The sequence below is a fragment of the Akebia trifoliata genome, chromosome 15, assembly GCF_017979445.1.
Source record: "Akebia trifoliata isolate Shusen 1 chromosome 15, ASM1797944v1, whole genome shotgun sequence".
Taxonomy (NCBI): Eukaryota; Viridiplantae; Streptophyta; class Magnoliopsida; order Ranunculales; family Lardizabalaceae; genus Akebia; species Akebia trifoliata.
Genome location: NC_141389.1, coordinates 29,121,075 through 29,131,871, shown reverse-complemented (window position 1 = coordinate 29,131,871; position 10,797 = coordinate 29,121,075). Strand labels below are relative to the sequence as shown.

At 31.7% G+C, this 10,797-nt stretch overlaps 1 protein-coding gene across 1 annotated transcript; it reads left to right on the top strand.

The window, feature by feature from the left end:
• The first annotated feature begins 260 nt into the window (after positions 1-260).
• LOC147385139 (myelin transcription factor) lies at positions 261-1,295 on the top strand. The gene is made up of 3 exons (XM_086426527.1): positions 261-759; positions 854-922; positions 1,040-1,295. Exons 1-3 carry the CDS (start codon positions 334-336, stop codon positions 1,091-1,093), a joined length of 549 nt encoding a protein of 182 aa, XP_086282653.1. The 5' UTR covers positions 261-333; the 3' UTR covers positions 1,094-1,295.
• The last annotated feature ends 9,502 nt before the right edge of the window (positions 1,296-10,797 follow it).

Here is a 10,797-nt window from a genome sequence, read left to right as displayed (position 1 = left end):
GATCTGCCACAACATCATGAAATATCGAGCCACCGACCTTCTAGAAAACCTGTTGACAAACAATCCTGATCTGGTCAATTGGTCAAAGTTTCATTAAAAATGTAGGTCCCACTATTTTTTACAGGTGTCGTCTCCTTAGCTTTTCTAGAGAAATGTTCCAATGCTACAATGTACCACATCTAGGGTTTTCGATTGGTAACTTTAAATCAAAAAGTAAAAGTTTAATCTACTTCAAGTTTATAAATACTAGCCGTTGCCGCCTGCCCCTTTCAAATTCAAACTCTTACATCTCTCAAATTATTTCTTTCTTTCTTTCTTCCCCAAATCGAAGAAATGTTATCAAATCAATCTGCGACAGTTGTAAATCAGAAATCTCTGCAGAAGATTACTCGAAAACCACTTCAACCAAGGAATTTTTCACAAAATCCGACTCATAATCTTCCAAAGAACAAGCGAAAGGAACAATGGATCGAGATCTCTCTAATGGAAGATTCAAACAAGGAGAACTGTCCGATCTATGCAACACCAACGAAGATCGAAGCGTTCGATTCGTCACTTGCAGAGGAACTGAGCGCGATACGGAAGAAACTCGAACGGATGAGATTGGAGAAGGAAAAGACAGAGAAGATGTTGAGAGAGAGGGATCTGGTGTTTGATAGAGCGATTAAAGATCTCGAAATAAGAGGGAAAGTGCAGAGGAAGATTGAGATCGAGGTCGAGAAGTTGCAGAGATTGAAGGATCTCGAATCATCTTGTATGGTGAGTGAGAAAAAAAAACAAAAATTTGATTTTGTTTTCTTTCTTTTAATTCTCTAATCTCATAAGTCCGTAATCATTATTTTAATAATATTAGATAATTTCTCCGATTCAATCACTCAGAGAAATAGAACGAGAAAAGAAGATCAAGGAGGATCGATTAGACGTAAGTTCCTCGCTTGCTCTGTTTCCATACTTTTTCTTGGAAAAAATTATCCAAATAAAAGGTTTTCTTCCATGTTTTATTTATTTATTTGTAAATGTCTATAATTTCTTCTGACAGGAACTGAAATCGGAGGAAAAAGAGAGTGAGGTTGATAAGATCGAGGATCAGTGATTGGAGCAGAGTCAGTGTATATTTGATCATTAAATGTTTTTTTTTAACTTTTCAAATCTACAAATTTCTTAGAAGGTCAAAAAGATGAATTTCAGATCTTCGGGAAATTTTTGTTTGGGTCACGATTTGATGAAGGCAAAAAAACAAGAGGTGAAAGCATTGGTGTAAAATTTATTTCCCTTCATTTATAATATAATTTACATTCGACTAAATGAGTTTTTGATTTTTATATCAAATCAAGAAATTTTGTGTCATGACGAAGAGAAAGGTTCCAATTGGAAAAAATTCTACGAATACATTTTTTTCTTGGGAATCCCTCTCACTTTCGAACGTAAGATTGTTTAATTTCAAATTATCGATGATGCTCCCACTTCCGATATTTTGATTTTTGAATGGTGATTGGGGATTAGTGGGTTCGTTGGTTCTCTCGATTTGAATTTGGGTTTTTAGGGTTCATGGCCGGCCACTCTAGAATGAATTCGGTTCATGGGTGTAGGTAGAAATAATTTGTTTCTTGGTTCACTTTGGTTTTTAAGACCAGTTCACTAGATTGGTTCGCTTGTGCATATATATAATTCAAGTATATAAGTTATAACTATAATTATAAGAGTCGTACTAGAGTGACCTCAAGCAGGAATCTCATATCGTACTTCTTGACATGAAAGTGGATAGGAACCATAGATGCTTTGTCATTTAAACCTCGATGAAAAGCGTCTATGGTTCCCATACAGTTCCACATCAAGAAGTGCGATATGAGGTCACTTCAGCATTATTCCAATTATAATGTTAAAAAAAATTAAATTAAATACTACAAATTTAAAGATGAATAATGGAAAAAATTTTGATTTGGTTCTCAGAACGAATTAGAAATTTATTAGGTTCCTTGAACCGAATTGTTGGGTTTCACCAAACTTAATGTTGTGGTTCGTCAAACCCAATCAAAATTCGGTGGGTTCATGATTCGCTTGATTTTATGGACTATATCGTGAACTTGTTCTGTGTGTATTGATTCGTGGTTCGGACTAGCAACAACAAATTAGGTAACATAGGTGCAAACCCTTCAAACTAACTATATTAAAAATAACACCTAACGCTTGAGTGGCATTAGATTTACTGCAATTTTTACATTTTTGACATGGAGGAAATCACACAACCGTAGATGTGTTTACTCGTATCACCCCAGGATGATTATAAAAACAAAATAAAACAATTACAACCTGACAAATATAAATTGATATTTGAATAAATAATCTTAATAGTTTTACTTTAATCCATCAATTTTATAATTTTTGAACTAAATCCCGGATCAAGTAAGTAATTGATTCCAAAAACAAACTAGTAACTCATGAACAAGTATTTATATCATAAGATATTTCACGATAAAACATCATGATTCTTCAAGTTCACAGTTGGGCACCGAGCACCAAAAGTCTGATTTGAATCTTTAATGGTAGACATAAAAGTGAGGATCAATGTATGGTTTGAACACCCAGATCATAGCTTATTTTATGGTCTTGAAATTCCAAGCAAAAATAACAAACTCTTGCTTACCATGTCAGAGATCTAACAAAAACTCCTTGTTTACATGAGAGAGGTCAAAGGAAAGAATAATAAATTGAAATAGGCCCCTCATTTTTTTCTTTATTTATATTTCCCACCTATTTCTGAAAATTGATAGTGTCTTAAATTGAAACCATGCTCTAAGGTTGCTCATCCCTGAAAAAAAGTTCAAAATGAAGATAAATTGAAAGAGGTGATCATTTTTTCAAGAGTCATCGACTCCTTGACATGACAAGTTCAAAAACTATAGATCTGTACACCTTAAGACACACGATTGCACTTCCCCATAAACATGTGCATATGTGCATCCCAAAACTTTAGTGGTCGTCGTTACCAAAGAGGAGACGAAGCCTGGAATCTATTGTGATCGAGAGCTGAGAGATCTGAGAAAATTATACTCGGATCTGATAGCTGATGTGTATTCCAAAGAGATAGAGAGAGATTTACATGAGAGAGGTCAGAGGAAAGAGTAATAAATCGAAATACACCCCTCACTTTTTTCTTTATTTCTATTTCTCCCCTATTTCTAAAAATTGATAGTGTTTTAAATTGAAACCATGCTCTAAGGTTGTTCATCCCTAAAAAAAAGTTCAAAATGAAGGTAAATTGAAAGAGGTGATCATTATTTCAAGAGTCGTGATAATATAACTCGTCAGGTGGCATACTCAATTGACTCCTTGACGTGACAAGTTCAGAAACTGTAGATCTGTACACCTTAGGATACACAATTGCACTTCCCTATAAAAAAAAATGTATCCTGAGACGTACAAATCTACGATTCCCAAACTTGTCCACGTCAGGAAGTTAATTGAGTATGCCACCTAACGAGTCATATTATCAAGACTCTTATTTCAAAAGAGAGAAAAAGATCTAGTCATTTGAGGAGAGAGATTTGTGAGGCTCTCAATTTCAGAAACAAGTCAAGGTTAAAAGGAGAGATTTTTTATTCACAGAGAAGTCAATCCAAAATTTTACAAAATCCCAATTGATCGCACAAAACCTAACCCGGATAATTTTGTTAATTGGCAATGCCCTTGATACATGTGGATTTGTGTTATTGGTCAATCTAGAATTTTGTTTAATCCCATAATAGTGTGAATAAGAATGTTATCATGTAAATCTAGGATGATTCCCTCCAGGAATCGTGGTCAATTATCTCCAAACACTTTCTAATGTCATAAACATTATAAAGTTATTCACCTACTTCAATTTAAATTTAATTCTTTGAATTTGAGCAAGAAAGCTATCATTATAATTTTAAATTACAATTCAGATAACTTTAAACATCATAATCACCAATTCTTGTCAAATATCTCAAATTGCTTAATAATAATAAATATATACTTTATTACTTTCATCCGACATTGCTTACATCAAAATCGATTACCTATAAAAGAAGATTCGTGTATCATCGCACCTAATACTAAGACCCTTAAATATAAATTTTGGCCATAAATGGATTGTAATTAGGACCAGCATATAAAATATTATTGTTTTAAAATAACATTATTTAAGTTCTAATGATACAAATAATTAAGCAAACATCAACTTGTGCGTTTAATTGTACTATAATAATATGACATAAGTTGACTATAATTTCTTTCTCTCCCAGTTGATCTATGAGTTCATATGTGAGTATATATTATATCTACACCATCCATAAAAGTAGGTAAGTTTTACCCAATCAAACTTATCCGTATTACCTTCAATAAGTGTTATTAGTTTTTACAAAATGGTGATGGAAATTAAAAAAAATTAAAAATTAAATATTAAAAAACTAAAATTTATTCAAACAAATTTTGTTGTAGTTTTCTAGAATGAAGAGGCCATCGTGTTCATTTGCATAAAAAAGATTGACATTGACCTAGGAGTCGTGATTTTCTGACTCGTAAATTTTCACTAGCTGACATGGCTAAGGCAGAGAATCATAGATCTTTTTCTTCTAGGAAACATAATGAAAAAGATCGATAGTTCGTTGCCTTTGTCACATCAACTGAGTGAAAATTTTTGAGTCAGAAAATCATTAGCTTTGAACTAATCATTGAAACTACTTGAAGAGATTTTGAACCTTTTTTTTATATTTATTTATCGTGATAGGGGTGTCCAGTTGTGTAGATTTGACTAGCACAGGTGAGCACCCTATCTCACCCGAATACCCTCGGGTACATGGACTAATGGATACTATTTCTTTTTATCTTTTTAGGTTTTGCCTACAAAACATATATAGTACAACGGAAAAAAAAAACATATTTGATGGTCAAGACCGTGAAATTTCATAAAATTTAATGGATCAAGGCGTCAATTTTTTAGTCAACGGACTGATACCGTCAAATTAATGAAGGATGAGAGAAATTCAATGGTTCCAAGCCATCAAATCTACTGAACATAAAAAATTTAAAACCGTCAAAAGCCGTCGAAATTCGAATTCTAAAAATGCATGGGCCTTGGCACCTCGAATTTCTTATCGAATTTTCCAATTTGCACGTAGTGTAATTCACCTCTTTTAGAATTGTACACTTTTAATGATTGTTAATATTTTGGATCCAACACCAATACTTATTTTTTCACACAAAATTTATAGATCAAGTGAATCTCGCTTTATTCCAAATGAGGAATATTTTTAGTCTTTTAAATATAAATAATATTATAATGGTAATGGTAGTTGATAATTAGTTTCAACTCTCAACACCATTATTATAATAAAAGCCAGACCGGATCTATTATCCCATTAAGTTCGATTTGATTTTTAAAATTATCAGTACAGTTGACTTTGATTTGGTACATTATAAAGAACCGTTGGTTTCTATAAAATAAATTGTTCGATTGTACGAACCTCATGAATTAGTTCTTCAAAATTAAAAAAATATTTTTATTATAAATTTTCAAAGAAAATAAATTGGAAACCAATGTAAATTTGAAAATAAAATAAAATGGTTTCCAGAAAATCTATAATCCTTTTTGTGTGTTTTTTTTTTTTTCAATTATTTAATAAAAAAATCATAATTTTTTTTCTTTTATTTGATTTCTTAGCAGTAAGTTTGATACTGCATGTCCGTCAAACGACGTTTGAGTTACAATACGTACGAGTGTGGGAAATCACAGAATCTAACAAACGGTGTTAGTAAATAAACATGATGGTGTGAACGCGTTTTTTGTCTGGATTGGAACCACGTGAACATAATTCTACAGAGCACCGTTAGGAGTAATTTTTTGCTCACAAGCCTAACAAAGGTTTGAAATGTGGTGTAAATGACATAAGCATTCGAGAGAATTTCAGCTCAAATTTAAAATTAAATTTAAACAGTGAAAAATAATATATATTTTTCTAAGTTCATAGAATTTCATCCTCTACAACCCTGTTGAATCCGGTCATATTTTTGAATTCTATAAGATGATCTGATTAGGAAATTTCAATTTTCTATAAAATGATCTGATTGTGCACGAGAGAGAAATTTAGGTTATGTTTTTAGATTGAGAGAAGTTGAGAGAAGAGAAACTCGCTAAGAGAAAAGAAGAGAAACTCAATATCTATCTATTACATTTGGATTGAAAGGAGAGAACTTGGGAAACCTTTGAAATTTTAAAATATCATAAAAAAGATCTAAGGACAGAGTTGAAATTATTTTGAGAATAAAAATGAATAATGTATCAAAATCGGAATTTGGATATAAGTTTTTGGAAAAAAAATCCCTTTCTATCATAGAGATTCTATTGGTAAACCAAATTTTACTTATGACACATCAATCCTCTTTGAAATGTGTGTTGTGAGTAAATGTTGGTGTGTTAATAGATACTCTTTTTAATTATGTTTGAATAATAAATAATTGTTTTTGAAGACATCAATATATAACATATTTTAAAAAAAAAATTACTTTATTTCTTTCTTTTTCAACTAATAACATCTTAATAGTGTTGTAAGTGCTTTAGCTGAATTCAGTGGATAGAGCAAGAGTTGCCATTTTTTTTTATTGATTTTTCAAGTTTGCCTTCACTTGTTAAGAAAAGCCTAGTTGGTGATAAGTTTGGTCCACCAAAGATTTGAATTGGACATTAAGGGCTTTGCACTTTTGTATATTTCCTCGATACTAATAAAATGAGTCCAATTGACAACTCTAGATGTTTAGCAAGTTTGTCCCCCCCCAAACCTTAACCATAGTCTCTCAAAGAGAAAATAAATAAGTAAAAAGAAAGGGATGAAAGAAAATGGAGGAAATAAATATAAATGAGAGATTCTCCATATTTACTTGAAAAAGAGAAATAGAATAAAAAATATGACATAAAGAGAAGATAGCAAGAGATCATTGGATTTCTTGCTTTAACAATCAAGGTTTTGTATTCTAACGATTAAGATATATAAAATACTAGAAAAAAATTTTAAGAGAAAAATCCTCAATTGACTTCCTATGACACTATGATCAACATTGTAGTACAAAATCAAAAATGCTTTTCCTACAAGTGAAAAAATTTATTATTCCCAGTACACCACTTGCATAGTGTCATAAAAAGTTAGTATTGTTATTTTTAGGGTACACATTAAAAGTGCATAAAATGCATCTTAAAAAAATCACTTGAGGGTATTTTTAATTGAAAATAAAATTTTCAATGTGTATTTAATGCACCTAAACCGATGACTTGTACTACACATGTCAACAAAATTTCTCTTTTTAATATAGAGTCGTACTGGGGTGATACAGAATTTACTGTGATTCTCACAATTTTGACGTGGACATGCATGCATAACCGTAGATGAGTTTTACTCATATCCTGAGAAAAAACATCTATGGTTATATGCACATCCCACATCTAACTTTTGAGTATCGCAATAAATTTTTTTTGTCATTTCAACATTTACCTTTTATATATGGGTCCCGTTCAGCAAGAAACATTTTGGCAAAACATTTTTCAAAACATGGGTTAGAGGTTTTGGAATGAGCTGATTTTTGTTGAGGATGATCCCTACGATGAGGAGATCATCCTCACCAAAAATCAACCCATTCCAAAACTTCTAGCCTCAGTTTACAAGTTGAAAAATCGTGGACCGTCCATTTTTTGTAAATCAATTTTTGATGGGATTATAAGTTTTGGAATGGGCTGATTTTTGATGATGATGATCTCCTCACCGTAAAGATCATCCTCACCAAAAATCAGCCCATTCCAAAATCTCTAACCCATGTTTTGAAAAATGTTTGTTGCTGAACATTTTCCTTTATATATTTATTGAGTACTACTAGGATGACATTGGGATTAACTGCAATTCTTACATTTCTTACATGGAGGTATGTACATAATCATGGATGTTTTTTACTCATTTCGAATAAATAATTTATGACTATCACATCATTATAGTGAAAAGTTTATTTGTTTGCTACGATTCATTAAATACATCTTTAAAATACATAAAATACTTTCAAAATCAAATTTCTCTGTCAAAAATACCCTCACATGTTGTTTGGTTTGTGTATTTAATGCACCTAAACGTGTACAAGCCTATTTACTTTAGGCTCGATTCTCGAAGTCTGTAAAATGTTCATAAATTAACCGTTTTTTTAACTACTTTAACTATGGTAGTTAGTAAATGGACAGTAATTAATGCACCGTACTACGACAACCATCCCCTACTGGCCAAGTCTAATCCCACCATCACCCCTACATTTGTTCTTCGTAGCCCACCATTTTAAACGTGTATTTTCAATGGATAATTCTACCCTCAATCGACGCTTGACGCAAAGTATCCGACGAACTTCTGGGTTGAAAGGGAAATTCTAAGAAATGGTCTCATTGGGTTAAAAAGAAAAAACACCAATCAATCTGAAAGAGGTAATTCAGTAAATTCTCTCGGTAATTGCCTCGAGTAAAATAAAATATCAGTCTCTCCATAAAATCGAGGGTTGGGATCCTAGAGATTCTTGATATAATGTATCCCTAGAAAAATGTGTGCTAATATCTAGAGTTGTATATTTTGCATTTATCCTAACCGTCAATTTAATGGAGAGCCTCAATCATGAGTTGATACAAGAAAAATCCCCTACAAAATGCAAGATCATGTTTATTCTTTAACAAAAATTTGATATATTTTCTTTATGAATTTATCGTAAAATTTTTATTTTGTTTATATTTGGATTTAAGTATTTAAGTTTGTACTGTATGTTAAATAATAAATAAAAATTTCATCAATTTTACTGTTAAATTATCAACAGAAGGAGACGGTGACTCCGATTAGAAGGCTAAAACTAATCTTGCATTTTTAGAGTAAACCTAATATCACCAATTTAATGGGGTTTTTACTAAATTATGCATCTAGAAAATATCACCTTGAGATATAAATCAATTTATTGTGTCAACAAGGGTACATTATAAACTATGTAATGTTCAAGATATATGTGACATCTCATCTATATTTAGTATGGGCATTAATTCCTTAGGGGCCACTCGCGAGGGTACACCCCTGCTTACTTGATGAGTGTGATGTGCGTACGTTACACATACCTGAGGATTAATCCTTGGACAAGACCATGGACTATGGATTGGGCGAAGCCTAGATACAGGTCCTGGTCCACTACCTACGAGAATACCAAGGAAAAAGCAAATGTTTTTAATGTAAATGTATGAAAATTTTAGAATTAAAATTAGATGCATGAATTCAATTAGAGACACATGTTGTTGAGAATATTAGATAAGAAAATTTAAAAGCAAGAGAGTTAGCCCCAAAGAAAATGGATTGTACATTTATGTGGGGGGGATAACTTAAAGGCCAATGGTTTTCAAACTCAATTTTTTTTTTCCACTTGATCTGTACTCAGCCGACGTGGCAAGGGTATAAATCACAAATATATATATATATATATATATATATATATATATATATATATATATATATATATATATATATATATATATATATATATATATATATATATATATATATATATATATATATATGGGTCAGGTTCAAGGGCCATGTGAGAAAACATGTGAGAAAACTTTCGTTTTTCAAAATAGAGGTTAGAGGTTTTGGATTGAGCTGATTTTTTGCAAGGATGGTCACTATGATGAGAAGATCATCCTCACAAAAAATCAGCTCAATCAGAAACTTCTAAATCAATCAAAAGTGATTTACAAATTAGTGATAAAAATTGAAAAAAAATCGACAGTCCACATTCTAAATCACTTTTAATGGGGTTAGAAGTTTCAGATTGGGCTGATTTTTTTTTTTTGGATAATCTTCCCATCATAGAGATCATCCTCACAAAAAATCAGCTCAATCCAAAATTTCTAACCCATATTTTAAAATTTTATTTACCGCCGAAAGTTTTCTTACATGTTTTCTCACATGGCCATTGAACCTGACCCTCTATCTATATATATATATATATATATATATATATATATATATATATATATATATATATATATATTTATCTTGAAGAAAATGATCTATAATTTTATGCCCTTACCATGTCAATTGAGTATGATCTGAGTGAAGAAAAAAAAATTGAGTCTGAAAATCATGATTAATTTAAAAGTTAGAGAATTTGACACCCCCACAAGTTTAAAGCTTAAGAAAACTTTAAGTTTAATTCAATCTCAGCCATTGATTTTACATTGATTGACAAATGTTGTTGGTGATAGAAAAATTCATTTCAAAAGAGTACTATTGTTTCACTAGGGATTGAAAAAAACAAAGAAAGTGAGAAAATGGAAAATGATTCACCATTTACTGCATCCGGTTTTATCACGGGAAGCCAGGCACATGGGTGATTTGAAAACACTCAGTAGAATACACCTGAGGTGAGAGTACTTCTTAGGCTTAGATACGTTGGATTTGAATGGCTGGCGCATTTAAGATAGAAAAGATAGGATTTGTGGACTTATAATTACTAAATTACCCCTGATAAAAGGACTTCTAGATGAATGATTCAATGTCACCAGCTCCATTGAATATTCAATGAATCCAAATCCCCAACCACACAGCTTCTCCCTCACGTACAAAAAAAGAATTGATTGGTGATCTTTTAGCCACTATTGTTTGATCATTTATACTGGGCCAGGCCCATGAAAAAACACCAATCAAAATGAATAGGTCCAATAAAGATTGGACCAAAAGTGTGCCACGTGTTATTTCCGGATACGGGGATCATCGAACA

Excerpts from the sequence above, each read along its gene's own strand:
- LOC147385139 (XM_086426527.1), top strand. The coding sequence starts at position 334 with ATGTTATCAAATCAATCTGCGACAGTTGTAAATCAGAAATCTCTGCAG. Across the intron at positions 760-853 it reads ATCTCGAATCATCTTGTATG|ATAATTTCTCCGATTCAATC; the intron begins GTGAGTGAGAAA and ends TAATAATATTAG. Across the intron at positions 923-1,039 it reads TCAAGGAGGATCGATTAGAC|GAACTGAAATCGGAGGAAAA; the intron begins GTAAGTTCCTCG and ends TTCTTCTGACAG.